Source organism: Ceratotherium simum, chromosome 8, assembly GCF_057802395.1.
Source record: "Ceratotherium simum simum isolate JZ-2026a chromosome 8, ASM5780239v1, whole genome shotgun sequence".
Lineage (NCBI taxonomy): Eukaryota > Metazoa > Chordata > Mammalia > Perissodactyla > Rhinocerotidae > Ceratotherium > Ceratotherium simum.
In genome coordinates, this window is record NC_141907.1 from 44,284,192 (window position 1) to 44,299,431 (window position 15,240).

At 38.5% G+C, this 15,240-nt stretch overlaps 1 protein-coding gene across 6 annotated transcripts in view; it reads right to left on the reverse strand.

Moving 5' to 3' along the window:
• The window catches only part of AASDH (aminoadipate-semialdehyde dehydrogenase), a 34,309-nt gene extending 19,412 nt beyond the window's left edge, over positions 1-14,897 (reverse strand). Inside the window, exons 1-5 of one of the 6 annotated variants that reach the window (XM_087434357.1) lie at positions 14,308-14,896; positions 13,566-13,747; positions 11,327-11,601; positions 9,386-9,506; positions 6,025-6,344 (exon numbers count right to left, since the gene is read on the reverse strand). In XM_087434357.1, coding sequence (XP_087290483.1) covers positions 6,025-6,344; positions 9,386-9,506; positions 11,327-11,556 — 671 coding nt within the window. In that variant the 5' untranslated portion in view covers positions 11,557-11,601; positions 13,566-13,747; positions 14,308-14,896. Of the gene's footprint in view, positions 1-6,024; positions 6,345-9,385; positions 9,507-11,326; positions 11,602-13,565 lie in introns of those variants that run through there. The other 5 variants (XR_015552921.1, XM_087434358.1, XM_087434360.1 and 2 more) reach the window with 5 other exon arrangements.
• Positions 14,898-15,240: the final 343 nt, after the last annotated feature.

The following is a 15,240-nucleotide window of genomic DNA, read 5'->3' on the forward strand; positions in this document are numbered from 1 at the left end:
GTAGCTGAACAAAGAGCAGAACAGAATATATGTGGATAGGATATTACTGATATAATGGATATCCATAATTGTCAATGTTGAGCCTATGGCACTGCTTCAATTTAAACACACAAAACCCACTCTATCTAAAAGCAGGGATTATCTTAACTTCAAAATATCTCCAAATTTGGTATTGTGGAGACTTACTCGAACCCTAGAGTTGGTATTAAGATTATTTTAAAGCTGAAAACATTTTGGATTCAACAAATGCAGAAAGAAGCCTTCTTGGAGCTTCCCTTATCTGACTAATAGCAGAAACTTCTGCCATAAATCCCTGCTTCAGGGCCAGCCCCGGGGCGTAGCAGTTAAGTGCGTGCACTCTGCTGCTGGTGGCCCAGGTTTGGATCCCGGGTGCCCAGCGAGGCACCACTTGTCAGGCCATGCTGTGGCGGTGTCCCATATAAAGGGGAGGAAGATAGGCACAGATGTTAGCCCAGGGCCAGTCTTCTTTCTCAGCAAAAAGAAGAAGGATTGGCATGGATGTTAGCTCAGGGCTTATCTTCCTCACCAAAAAAAAAAAAAAAAAAATTCCCCCTTCAGGTTGGCTTTTACTCCCAAGAAGGAGACCAAAAGTAAACCTTCCATAAATCCCCTCTGCAGGGGAGTTTTATGGCCCTGAAGAAGGGAAGACTACTCTCACCTGCATAGACCAACATTATCACAAAAGTTTCTTATCTCCCTTTGTCTTTTCTAAAGAAACCTATTTGTTCTTCCCATAGAAACCTCTTCCTCCCCTCTCTTTCCCCTACTAAGTTAGGTACATAAACCTTTAACTTGAACCATTTAACCATGAAGTTCAGAACACACCACCCCAAAACATGCTGCTCTGGCATATTGACTATTTTGAGTTAAAGGCACTTGAAAAACAGCATATACAAGAAAAACACTGTGACCTTCCTTTTTTATTCATAAAAGCAGATGAAACTCCCATATGAAAGATGTCCTCCCTATACCAAAAGGAAAGTAACATTCTTTTTTTTTTTTTTTAAAGATTTTATTTATTTATTTTTCCCCCCAAAGCCCCAGTAGATAGTTGTGTGTCACAGCTGCACATCCTTCTAGTTGCTGTATGTGGGACGCGGCCTCAGCATGGCCAGAGAAGCAGCACGTCAGTGCGAGCCCGGGATCCGAACCCGGGTCGCCAGCAGTGGAGCGTGCTCACTTAACCACCAAGCCACGGGGCCGGCCCGAAAGTAACATTCTTATCATCAAGCATGAGAAGCTGAGACTGAGAGAATTCTATACAAACAGATCTTGTTAAAATAATTCTTATCTTTCTTTAGCCTCCCTAATAGTTTAGTCACTTTTCCATAGTTGCCTCTCTGTGTTTAACCTAATACAAAAGCAAGTAGGTTTCACCATTCTTTGGGTCTTCATTCCTTATGAAGGATCCCGCGTCACGTAAAACTTGCATTACATAAATTTGTATGTTTTTCTCCTGTTGATCTGTCTTATGTCAATCTAATTCTCAGCCCAGCCAAAAGGAACCCTAAGAGGGTAAAAAGTAAAAGTTTGCCTCCCCTACAATCAGCTAGCTGCTTCTTGTTAGCTCCCATATGTATACAAATAAACGTTTTTTCTTCTGCTAATCTATCTTTTGTCAGTCTGATTCACAGGTCCCCAGACACTGATCCTAGAGAGTAGAAGAAAAGTTTTTCCTCTCAACAGTATGAAGCTTTAAAAAATCTAATTATAGTATGTATTACATTTGTGTCTTAGGTAAGATAAAAACCCACTGTATGATAAAGGCTACACTCAAACTTCAACTTTTTTTTTTTTTTATTTATTTTTCCCCCAAAGCCCCAGTAGATAGTTGTATGTCATAGTTGCACATCCTTCTAGTTGCTGTATGTGGGACGCAGCCTCAGTGTGGCCGGAGAAGCAGTGCTTCGGTGCGCGCCCGGGATCCGAACTCGAGCCGCCAGCAGCGGAGCGTGCGCACTCAACCACTAAGCCACGGGGCCGGCCCTCAAACTTCAACTTTCAACGGAATTATTCTTCACAAATATTGTCTGGTTTCCTAGTTAGTATTCAGGAGAGAGCGAATTTTATAACAGGCTCCCAATAAAGCTTAAACTGAAAATCATTTTTAGTGTCTCAATTCTGTGAACAAAAGTGGACAGTCTTAAGCATTCATGGAGAATTTGGCAGTTAATTTCAAGAGAACAGCTTAAGAAGTGTGCGATATAGGAAAAGTTGAGAAAAGAGACAGATTTTAAAGGAAAAAGATGGAATGGAACAAAGGTTTGTTGAGCTTACTACCTGTGAGGCTTAGTGCTATGTATCTAATATATTGTTTCTCATTTTCCCAACCACCTTATGAAACAGGTTTGATTATTACTGCCATTTAAAAATGAAAAAAAAGAGAATTCAGGGAGGTTAAGTAACTTGTGCAAAGTCATAAACATCAACTAATTCTTAAATATCATTCTTAAAAGACTTCAAAATTGTACCTGCCTTTGTACCTGTATATGTTAGATTTTTAATTTCAACAGAAGACTATTTAAGGTATGTAATGTTAGAAAAGATGTCCATCTAACAATTTAATTTTAGAAAGATCAATTGAGAATAGAATTCAACAAGAAAAATAACTGTAAGTTCTCTTCAGGATATGATTACAAAAATGTATTTAACAAAATAACCTAAGCCAACATATAAAAGAATATGTTTTGGTGGGTATTCCTTCAAAGAACTATATTAAGTCATCAAACTCCAGAAGTAAAAGGAGGGCAGGGAGAGGAAAAAAAAGCCACACCAAAATAATAGAAAGAAAAGATTTACTTTTTTTCTTCACTGAGCTACTTTTCTTGTTTGACTGAAACAAAAGTTGTAAGTTTCCATTTCATTTCTGACTCCGCAATCAAACTAGGCAATTGTTCACAAAAAACAAAACCATTCCTTTAAAAGCCTCACAAACACTCATACAACTAAAGACTCTATATATATTTGATGCAGAGCTATCAAAGAGCAACTTTTCATCTTAACTTCTTTCTTTTTTGGCATAATCTAGAAAGATTAGTAAATATTTCAAGGGAAGGTCAATTCCATGCTATCACTACAGAAGAGAGATACCATATCTGCCCTTGTAAAATGAGTGCCTCTGGGCATGAACAACACAATTCTTTTCATGTGTTATTACAACAATAAAGCAAAAGACAAACAGAAAAAAGGAAATCAAACTCCTATAATCTGCTCTCAGAGAGTAGTACTGTCACAGTTGATAAAAACAAAACAAAGCAGGTTTACCCCCACAGTTCACTGCCTATATTAACAAAACTTTACTATTCCATTGTCTTCATTAGCCTAATTTTATTATTCTAGAAGACTCTAGACCAAGAAAATAAAAATTGCACTTTATTGTTCATGACTGAAAACTAAATAAATTCTTTAATAAAAGCATCAACAGTTTACATCCCAAGGCTCTCTGAACACCCCTCCTCAAAAATCACCCTGACATTTCCACCAATCCTTAATTCTTATATCATAAATCTTTCCCAATCCTGAAAATTAAGCCCCTATATTGAAAGATCTGCCTTAAACTAGACTTCAAAATCTCAATAAATCAGATCCTGCCCTTCCCTCTCTGCGACTATCACACTCTTGAGGTAGGTAGCATTGCCTCTTACCAACATAAGCAGTAAACTCAGCTTTGTCTTACTAACAGATTATTCTGGTAATATTGGGGGAGTCAGCAAGAGAAATAAGATTGTTCGAAGATGTACGTGAAATTTGGTACTCCCTAGCTTAGGAATTTAAGTCCAAATCAAATAGAAAATTTAACATTACTGTTTTAATTTCTTTTCTTTTTTTTTTTTTTATTTTCCCCCAAAGCCCCAGCAGATAGCTGCGTGTCACAGTTGCACATCCTTCCAGTCGCTGGACGTGGGACGCGGCCTCAGCATGGCCGGAGAAGCGGCGTGTCAGTGTGCGCCCGGGACCGAACCCGGGCCGCCAGCAGCGGAGCACGCGCACTCAACCGCTAAGCCACGGGGCGGGCCCTAATTTCTAAATTAGATATCTTAACATTTCATCTCTTCAGAATCCAATTATTTAGCACTTTACTTACTTATGAACCTAAAAGTAAACCAAAAAGGGATTTTTAAAAGGAAAATAGATTTCATTAAGTTCAAACACAAAACAGCTATCAAGAAATTTCTATACTTTACTCATAAATCAGCCCCTCATCCCTCACTAAGCATATATTTGCTCCAATCTTACAGACAATTCCTGCCTCTGTTAGGCCCAGTTCCTCTTAGTCAGCTCTCTCTCCCACCTCCCCCAGATTCCAAACCTGCTCCACTCTCTTCAGGTTCACTATTTCTCCAACCCCATCTCAGCTCCTCTACCCTTAGCATAGGACTTTGCTTTCTATTTCACACTAAAATTACAATTCATCAGCTTCCTCTAACATTCCTTATTACATAAAGAATTTATATAATTTATTATCCCTCTTATCTTCTTAAGGCTCTCTAAAGAAGAGTTATTCTACCCAGTATTTTAAATGTCATCCCTTCCCATCTCTAAGTATCTTACTCCTTTACAATACAGTCATGCATCACTTAACGACGGGATACATTCTGAGAAATGCGTTGTTATGCTAACATCATCGTGTACTTGCACAAACCTAGATGGTATAGCCTACTACACACCTAGGCTATATGGTACTAATCTTATGGGACCATCGTTGTCTATGTGGGCCGTCCTTGATTGAAACATCATTATGGGACACGTGATTATACTTCTACTACTTGATTTTTCAAACCAACCCTCTTCACCAATTCTTTACCCTTAACTTATAAACCTCTCCCATCTTAAAACAAAGACAAAAAACCTACACCCTCCCAGAATTCTTTCTTTTCTGTTAAAACTAGTTTCCAGAAAATAACACTTTACCTTTGTTTTCTCCATTTCCTTATCTCTCATTCCCTATCTCCAGCCTGTAATCTGTCCTCAACCCTGGGCCCTTGGAAGTAAAGCCACTTAAGACCAGGCTGTCAATGACAACAGACACCTCCCTCTGCAGCATTTAACTATTCTCTCCTTCTACACCTGTGCTGTCCAATATGATAGCCACTAGATACATGTGCCTATTGAGCACTAAAAATGTAGCTGGTCCACACTGAGATGCATAAGTGTAAAATACATGCTAGATTTTGAAGACAATTAGTATAAAAAAAGAATGTAAATACCTCACTAACAATTTTTATATTGATTACATATTAATATTTTAGATATACTGAATTATGTTATCTTGTTAAAATTAATTTCACCTGCTTCTTTTTACTTTTTAACTGTGGTTCCTAGAAAACTTTAAATTACACAAAACTTACAATGATGTAAGATTACATATCATGGGGTTACATTACATGTCTCATGGGGTTTCTATTTCTATTTGTTTCCTCCTTCGATTTCCTAAGACTACCCACCTCTGGTTCCCTCCCTCCTCTATTTTCTTCTTTCTTCACAAGGTGTGAATCTCAACTTCATAGATATTGCTCATCTCCTGACCATAATAGCAAAACCAAAGTCAACAATGCTACAGGAGTGAACTTAATGAAATGCAAATCTTTTTTAATGGTTCCTCATCATCTATTGGATTAAGTTCAAACTCCTTCAACAGGGCACACCAGGCTCCTGCCCCCTCAGATCACATGGCTCCTGCTCTGTCCTAATGGACTCGAGAAAGCCAAACTCCTTCTTTCTCCCATACCTCTGCTGGTACCTCAGCCAGGAATGTGCTTCCTCCCTTCTTAATTAAGAAGCAAAGCTTCCAATTATATCATTTGTTGTTTGGCTCCAGGTCTGGATAAAACAGGTAAAGCTCTAGTCCGCAGAGAACTAAAGTTCAGATATAGCTGAAACAAGAGACCCAATTACTTAGGACTATCAATTTAGGAACAACAGTTATAAAGAACAGATATTTTAAAATTATTTTTTCCCTTCAAAATACATGTTCTGAAGAAGGATTCTAAGGACAGAACTTACTGAAAATGCTGGATGTTTGGCACTATACATGCATGAGGGACTCTGACAATCTTAGGTATCCCGGTAGTGCCTGATGTATGGAGAACATAAGCCAAGCAATGCTTTAGCCTCACATCCATGTGCTCTTCTGACTTTTCTTCATTGCTGTTCTCAGAATTTGTGCTGTTTGTCGTTTTTTCTTTTTCATATTCCTCTTTTCTTTCATTTAGCGTCAAGTTCACCTCAACACTTTTCCAGTGAAGTCTGAAGAGTACTAGGTCATCATGTTCTACTGCAAATGTATCATAGTTCAATAATGTTTCATAGGAAGATTTGAATTTCTGTTGGACAGGGAACAAAGTTTACAATATGAATATGTTAAAAGGCATTCTTTTTTATATAGAAGTAATATGAAATATCCATTTACTCATTCAACATGGCTTTTTTTGAGTCCCTGCTATATATCCAGGGATAAAAAGATAAACGAGAAACTTCCAAGAGTAAAGTGCTGTCATTACTTTCAAACTCACCTTAAAAATAAAGAGACATAAAAACACAACGGCAATGCAATGTGGTGTGATGATGAAATATGCTTGAAATGTTAATGGAAACAGAGGAGGCTGAACTCTGCTTGGAAGGTCAGAGATTGATTCTTCATATGTAATATTTGTGTTATAAGTAGCGATTCTCCAAATAAAGAATAGGGGTATTTTAGGAAGACAGCCACACACAGGGTACGTAACCTGACAAAGTTGTTGTTGTGGAGAACACGAAGCATTCCAGTAATTTGCAGAACTGGGGGAGAGGGAGAAGGTGAGGTGTGCTGTTGATAGGAGATGAGATGCTAATCCTTAATAACTTTATGTATACTCAACAGTAAGAGGTTTAGATCTTAACCTGTAAGTGATGGGATCCACTTGAAGGTGGCAACAGCATAGACTAGACTTTCGTCAAGGAAAGACTGATAAATGAGAGCCATTTAATGAACCTTTTGCAAAAATTCAGAAACACTATATGGGCCTGAACTAGTCTGTTGTAACAGGAGTGGACAAAAAGGGTCTGTGAGCAAAGAATCAGTAAGCTCAATGACTTTCTGGATATGGAGTAAGCCTAAGAAGATTGCTGAACTTCTGGCTCAGGTATTTGGTGGATGGAGATAGATTAATACAGAAGTAAGTTTGGATGAAAAGATGCCGAATTCAGTTTGTACATGCTGAAAGTGAGTTTCCTTTGAACATACCTTTTTAGGTTGATAAAAAGCAGTGTAATGAAACATAACTTAAGTTTCACATTAAAGAAATCAATATAAATGAGAGAAAAAGGTCACAACCCAGGAACCTGTAGCGCTTTCTGTTTGTGCTTGTGTGTGTACTAGGAGTAGGGTGTGGAGTGGCCTATAATGTTAAAAAAATTAAGGGCTTAACAATTCTTAAGACCTAGATCAAAACCATCCTCCTCCATTAAAATTGTCCTATCTCTACTAGGTTACATTTACTTCGCTTAGGGCAATATCACACTATGTAGACCTTACAGGTTCAGGAGTATTAACCTTTCTTCTCCAACTATAAAAGCAACTGGAGGGCAAGAATCATGTCTTGGGCTTCTTTCACATAATAATGCCCTCCCAAACACCCTGTCTCTAGTGCAAGGTTTCCCAGTCTCAACACTACTGACATGGACCAGATAAACCTTTGTGGGGGGCTGTCTTGTGCCTTGTAGGATTTTTAGCATCATCTACCCACTAGAAGCCAGTAGCACCCCATTTCTACCATGACAATAAAAAATATCTCCAGACATTGCAGAATGTCTCCTGGGAGGCAAAATCATCTCTAGCTGAAAACCACTGCTCTAGTGGATGCCAGGCATACCGTAGACGCTCAATAAATACTTCTTGATTGCTCCTGTGTTAAGTTATACCATCATCAAAGTCATAGAATAGGAAGCAAGGTACTTTCTATGAGATTTTGCTATGTACCCAACTCCTTCTTATATGCAGTCATAAAGAATGGCTTGATATTGACAATTAATTCTCACACCCAACCACCTCTTCTATAAAACTTTCACCAAGGTTGTTAAGGAAAATGAAAGTCACATCCCCATTTTAGTTTTGCTTACTTATCAACAAAGAAATAATAATTTGAGGAACAGAAGAGAAAACTTTGGCCAGACACTGATAAATGTGTATTTAGAAAATATTTATTAACCAAATTAATACTTTAGTTGTCTCTTTCTAAAGGCCTTACCCATGACTCTTTAGGAAGTCCTCCATATATCTCAAGCTCTTGATACATCTTATTGCTATATATACAGATACAGATGCACACACATACACATACACAGGTGGAATGAATTTAAGTTACCCCAATAGGGGCCGGCCCCGTGGCTTAGCGGTTGGGTGCTCGCGCTCCGCTGCTGGCAGCCCAGGTTCGGATCCCGGGCATGCACCGATGCACCGCGTCTCCGGCCATGCTGAGGCCGCGTCCCACGTACAGCAACTAGGAGGATGTGCAGCTATGACGTACAACTATCTACTGGGGCTTTGGGGGGTAAAAATAAATAAATAAATAAAATTATAAAAAAAAAAAAAGAATTTAAGTTACCCCCAATATAAACTGGCTCATATAGGAAATGGGTAAATACCTTCCAAAATCTTCTTCCTTTCTCTTTGGTAAAATAATATTTTACAAAAAAAGAAAAATGAAGAAATAATAATGAAATATGGGCTGCATCTAGCTGAAAATATATCAACTCTTGCCCCTAAAGCCGTGTTTCTTGGCTAGATCTTTGGTTGGCAGTCACTTAAAAATTTAAAAAATAATAAATTTAGTTTTCCAGAAAGGTCTAGTCTAAGTGTCAATGTCTTTTTCAAAATCTAAGCTTGGTTATAACTTTTTAATGTTGCTGACCACTGTAAATTGCCATAAATATACAAAAATAAAAGTTTCAAGTACAGTATTATAAAATTTTCTTAGTATAGGAACAACTTTGGAAAGAGAAAGGCAATTCAAAACAGTGCACAATATGTTATTATGAGACTAGAAGATATGTTCACGCCAAAGAGTAGTGGTTCTCAATGGAGTGTGCGGCGTGCAGGGTGCCTCCTGGAGACATTTGGCAATGTCTGGAGACAATTTTGGTTGTCATAACTGGAGTGTGCTACTGGCAACTATTGGGTGGAGGCCAGGGATGTTGTTAAACATCCTATACTGTACAGGACACTCCTCACAACAAACAATTACTCAACCCAAAATGTCAACAGTGCTGATACTGAGAAACCCTGCTGAGTTAGTAAATTTAGAAATCAAGACAGAGGATGGGACCCTTTCGATTGAAAGATAAATGTAACAGACATAAAAAACACAATTTATATACCCACACTTACCTTAATTTGCTGTTTTTCAACAAGGATGTACTTTAGATTACATTTTCTCATAAAATGAACTGATAATGCTGGTGGTGAATCTGGATCAACAGGAGAGTAAGCAGCAGGGACTTGGAGAATTCTACAGAAACAAAGTACAGAGTCAGCGTAGAATATCTGTTGACAATAATATTAATTTAAGCATTTCTATTTCTATATGTACTTTACTATTTTCTTTATCAGAAATTCCCAATGTTTTTGTTGACACATTTTTGGTTATAAATAGTTATTTTTATCTTGCTCTTAAGACCGAATATCCTGGGCCCACCCCGTGGCTTAGCGGTTAAGCACACACGCTCCACTACTGGTGGCCCGGGTTCGGATCCCGGGCACGCACGGACGCACCGCTTCTCCACCCATGCTGAGGCCGCGTCCCACATACAGCAACTAGAAGGATGTGCAACTATGACGTACAACTATCTACTGGGGCTTTGGGGGGGAGAAAAAAAAGAGGAGGATTGGCAATAGATGTTAGCTCAGAGCCGGTCTTCCTCAGCAAAAAGAGGAGGATTAGCACGGATGTTAGCTTAGGGCTGATCTTCTTCACACACACACAAAAAAGACTGAATATCCTGAGTTTTTACTATATTAAATTCTCGTCACTTATTATAGAGAAATCCAAGGTTTTTTAAAGTTTATGTATTATAGTATAATACACTTGGTTAACTGACTACTACTAAAATACCAAACAGACAGCAGGGTCTAATTTCTTCATCTGTCTATGTAGGATAACATAAAATTAGCTAAAATATCCTCATGCAACTTATTAGTATGCAGATTAATAGAATCTGCATATAAAAGAAATATTTCACCAAAACTGGATACCTTAAAGGGGAAAAAAAAACTTTAAAATTGATTTGTATGTGGCAATACCTGTATAAATAAGATCAAAGATCTATTAGTCATTTTAACTAAAAGTACTTTGAAGTACACTTTAGGGACATTAGATATTTGTACATAGTAAATTCTCAATAAATTGTCAATGATTGAACGAAAGTAAATTTTTAAACTTTTTTTGCTTCACATTTATATAATTAATCTACTAAGACACATATTATGGGATGAATATCAACTTCTCTATTTCTTTAGCAGCTTTTCTTTGCTGTAGAACTCAAGTATAGAAATCACTATATGAGGATACTATTCTAGAACTTAACTGACTGAACATTTTGCAAATATTTGTTTGAATTAATGTCTTCTTCAATTCATATCTCAATTTTTATGGACCATTATCCAAAACTCTCATTTATTCATTCATTCATTTACTGAATACTTAAGTATGTAAAACTTCAGTCTTGGGGGGAAAAAACATAGCCACGTTATTTCTGAAATGCTTGTTTGTTCTCTTTGATCTAACAAAGAATTTATGACTGTTTCCCCTTGGCAGACAAATGAAGCCCTTACATCTTGGAGATATTTATAAAGTTCTACTATTAGTAAAAACTTCTAGTCTCTCCAAAATAAGGTCAGAGTAACTAATTTATTTTTTTTTATTTTTATTTTTTAAAGATTTTATTTATTTATTTTTCCCCCAAAGCCCCAGTAGATAGTTGTCTGTCATAGCTGCACATCCTTCTAGTTGCTGTATGTGGGACGCGGCCTCAGCATGGCCGGAGAAGCGGTGCGTCAGGGCGATCCCGGGATCCGAACCTGGGCCGCCAGCAGCGGAGCGCACCCACTTAACCGCTAAGCCACGGGGCCGGCTCTAGAGTAACTAATTTAAACGATTAAAAATAATCCTAAGCGAAATACGAACTCCTTTATTAGTCTATCCAGAATTGACCAAGCAATATAGAAAAATCCAATAGTAAACAGAACAGTAACTTGCCATATATTCTATGCATTAAAGAATTATATATTATGTTAGAGTGACATCACATTTTTAGTTCTAAAAAATATTACCCTAAAATCCAAGAGGGTAAGTTTATCCCAGGATGGCAGTAGAGACCAATTTCCCGAATTCCTTGAAATTCACAGTGTAATAGCAGAAAATTTGATAATTCGGAAGCAGCATTAACCACAGTCTTGTAGGTGTAATAAACTGGAGGCTGGTTGTTACACTCATCAAAACATACAGCTATTTTATCCGAATAAAGGGAGGCAGCCCGATGCACCAATTCCTGAAGAGTCATTTCACTGAAGTTTATCTAAACATCACTGGTAGCAGAGAACTCCACCTACATACAGAAATGTTAGGGGGATAGGGAGTTTTAGGAAGCTTGGTTGGGGGGGGAGAGAGAGAGAAACTTCTATACAATCACTCCTCACAAGAATAACTATATCAAAGACACATAATTAAAGAATCTCTGAACTTATAAATTGTTTATGGTAACTTTGCTGAGAACAATGAGGTAGAAAATTAATCTGATACAATCAACCTAACCCTGGATCAGAGCTGGAAGAAAATTTGGGAGGGGAGTGGTATACATAAATGAGGATGAAACTGGTAGAAATGTAGAATTCTCTCTCAACTGATCACAATGTAAAAAAGAAATATATAAAAAATTAACCAGGGGCCAGCCCCGTGGCTTAGCGGTTGAGTGCGCTCCGCTACTAGAGGCCCGGGTTCGGATCCCAGGCGTGCACCGACGCACCACTTCTCCGGCCATGCTGAGGCCACATCCCACATACTGCAACTAGAAGGATGTGCAACTATGACGTACAACTATCTACTGGGGCTTTGGGGGGGAAAAAATTAACCAATAAAACCAAATTTAAAGCACCACATGCTGTATATTTTTTCATTTTTCTTCAGTTATTGTTACAGATTGATTAAAATAAAGTGGTTAAGGGGCCAACCTCGTGGCACGAGCGGTTAAGTGCACGTGCTCCGCTGCGGTGGCCTGAAGTTCACCGGTTCGGAACCCCGGGTGCTCAGCGACGCACCACTTGTTGGGCCATGCTGTGGCAGGTCCCATATGAAGTGGAGGAAGATGGGCACAGATGTTAGCCCAGGGCCAGTCTCCCTCAGCAAAAAAGGAGGAGGATTGGCAGATGTTAGCACAGGGCTGATCTCCTCACCAAAATAAATAAATAAATAAATAAAAAATAAAGTGGTTAAAATCCTGTAAGGTGACTTTGAAAAGACTAATGCAAATAAAGTCTACTTTTAGGAACTGAACCTAGGTGAAAGCAAAATCAATCTTTCATAGAAAAAAGGAAAAAAACTCTACCTACAATGCAGTTTTAGTCCACCTTATATAAACTGTGCTAATTACTATTTATTATAATACTTTACAGAGGTCACATAAGTAACTTTTATAATTGTGAATTTCTTCATATTCTAATTTGATTTTTAAATTGCCAATAAATTCATTTAAATTAAACTCTATATAGTATTAACAACTCAATAAAGCATTGTATCAATACAAAGTTCTCTGGGCTTCTTAATGCAGATTATATTAAAAAAAAGATTTGAAACAGTATTTCATCAAAGAAACTTTAGGGAATCACTGATAACAAAAAAACCCTCACAATTCTGCTAATATTTCTTTGAAGGTAAAGGTGACTTTTTTTTCCTGTGAACCCTATTTTCCAGATTTCAAAGCAAATAAGATTTATCAAGTAGCCTGTTTTAATTATTCAAGTTTTTATTTGTTCATACTTATTTGAACTGATATCCCTACCGATTAAAAACTGCTGAAACCCATAAGGTTTGGAAATGCTACGATTTCCAAATATAAAGTTTAAAAATATAATTTTAGTACTTACAGTATTTCTTTTTAATAAGCATTTCTATAAATACTAGCTCTCTTTGTGATGCACAAGATAAAATTTTTAAGCTTTCCTCATGCACACAAATGATCATTATATAAGACTTCCATAGCATGCACTAAAATTATGGGGAATGAGTTCATTTTGCAAGATACAGTTAGTGCAGAAGTGTACCTTCCGCTATCCTCTCCTGCGTATGAATAACAAACTGCCTACCCTGTAGAATGTGTATTAAGGCATTTTAACAAAAATTTATAGTCTAGGTGCAAAAAGTGCATTTTTTAATGCAAAAACACGTACAGCAGGTGTGGAAAATCTGATTATATATTATACTCTAAAATCACTTGACATCAAAATAAGGGGCAAGATTATAAAATGAATTCTTAAAAAAGAAAATGCCAGTTTTAGGACAAATTACAACACTCACCACACATATCTATACAGCAATTAAGATGTTTTTCTACTTTTGCCAGTTTCCCAGTGGTTGTTATAGACAATTAAGGCAAAATCTATTCTTATTATCCAAAGTTTTCATTTTCATTAACTGAATCATAAACTCTCTCTAATAGAGAATATCATACTCATTGGATGCCCAAATATTTCTAGGACCTTATAAGGAAGAAAAAAAAAAGCAAAATCTAATAAACTGATTTCACATGTAATGAAATCATTAAGTCTTAAAATACTTGCTACTTTATCTACAACTGTGGAGGCTGCTATTTAGTCATCAGAGATCTTAAGAGTGTCAACAAACTATTGCTTTAGGGACTCTCCCCAAGCTACCGGCTATTTTAAAAACAAATAAATAATCTAGAAACTTTATTTTTCCGTATCCACCACCTTTTTAACATACATTACGCGACTACGTTTAATAACAATGCACTTTACAGCTTCCAAAACATGCTTTCAATTGCTCTCCGCAACCAGGCTAGCAAGTAGGCGGGGCAGCCTTATTTCCAGCGGGTCTAAGTCAGGGTAACTCAGGAGAAATCACACAGGTCAGGTTTACTCTGCACCACACCAATCCGCCAGACGTGACTGACTCAAATCCGAGGCCACGCGGTGGCCCCGAAGATGAGCAACCCTGCGTACATCCAGCCTCAGGTCTCGTGGTACTTCGCCTCCCTCACACTATCCCCCACTAGACACTGCCTTCTGCCGAGACTCACTCAGAAGACCGAGGAGTCAGGGATGAGGGGCAAGTCCGAGCCCATCGGGACCTTCACCCAACAGCCCAACCCCAACACCTCTCCACACACAGCGCAGAAGCAATCTCGCACAAGCCGTAAAACAGGCCCGCCGCGCAGCCCGCCGGGATGTGAATGGCGCGGGCTCTTCCGTAAATCTTCCGCGTCGCCTCATTGACGTCAGCACGAGCGACCGGGGGCAGGCAGCGTCGCGCTACCCCGCCCCCATCCGAAGCTGAGGAACGGTCCTGCGAGAACTGGTCGCGTTTGGCACTGACGGCTCTCGGCTCGGACGTCTGCTCTGGTCGCGCTTGGTTTTGGTCAGGTTTTGCAAGGACTTTGGAGCTCACTGGCTTGGAGCCGTACCGGTCGATACTTGCCAAGAAACTCTGAGCAAGACACTTTAATTCTGAGCCGCAGTCTCCTCGTTCCCGAAGTGGGGATAGAGATATCCCGTAGGGTTGACGTGAAGAAAGATGAAACCTTTGTGAAATGCGAGAGTGACTAGACTTCATCCATCCGACATTTTCTGAGAACCTGCCCTAGACGGCAGGGGACTGTGGCTGCAGCGATGAAGCCTGCAAACGAAGTCTCTGTCATAAGTAGGCTATTTTAAATGGAAGACGGATTGAAACGATGACTAAAGAAATGTTCAGCTTTCAGTAGGAGCTATAAAGAAAATAAAACAGGTCTGAGGGGGAGAGGGTTACGTAAGCTATACTCCTGAATAAAAATCTGTTTCCAAGGGAGTTGTTACAGTTGGAGACATGTAAGTTAATTCTTAAAAGCGTCAAGGGCAGTAATATGTAGTGATATTTTTAAGCTACTGTGCGGTAGCAGAGAGGAAATGATCAGGGTTGTGTTTTCTGTTTCGGCTAGGGAAAGGACTGAGAAGGCAGCTCGGCATTGGCAAGG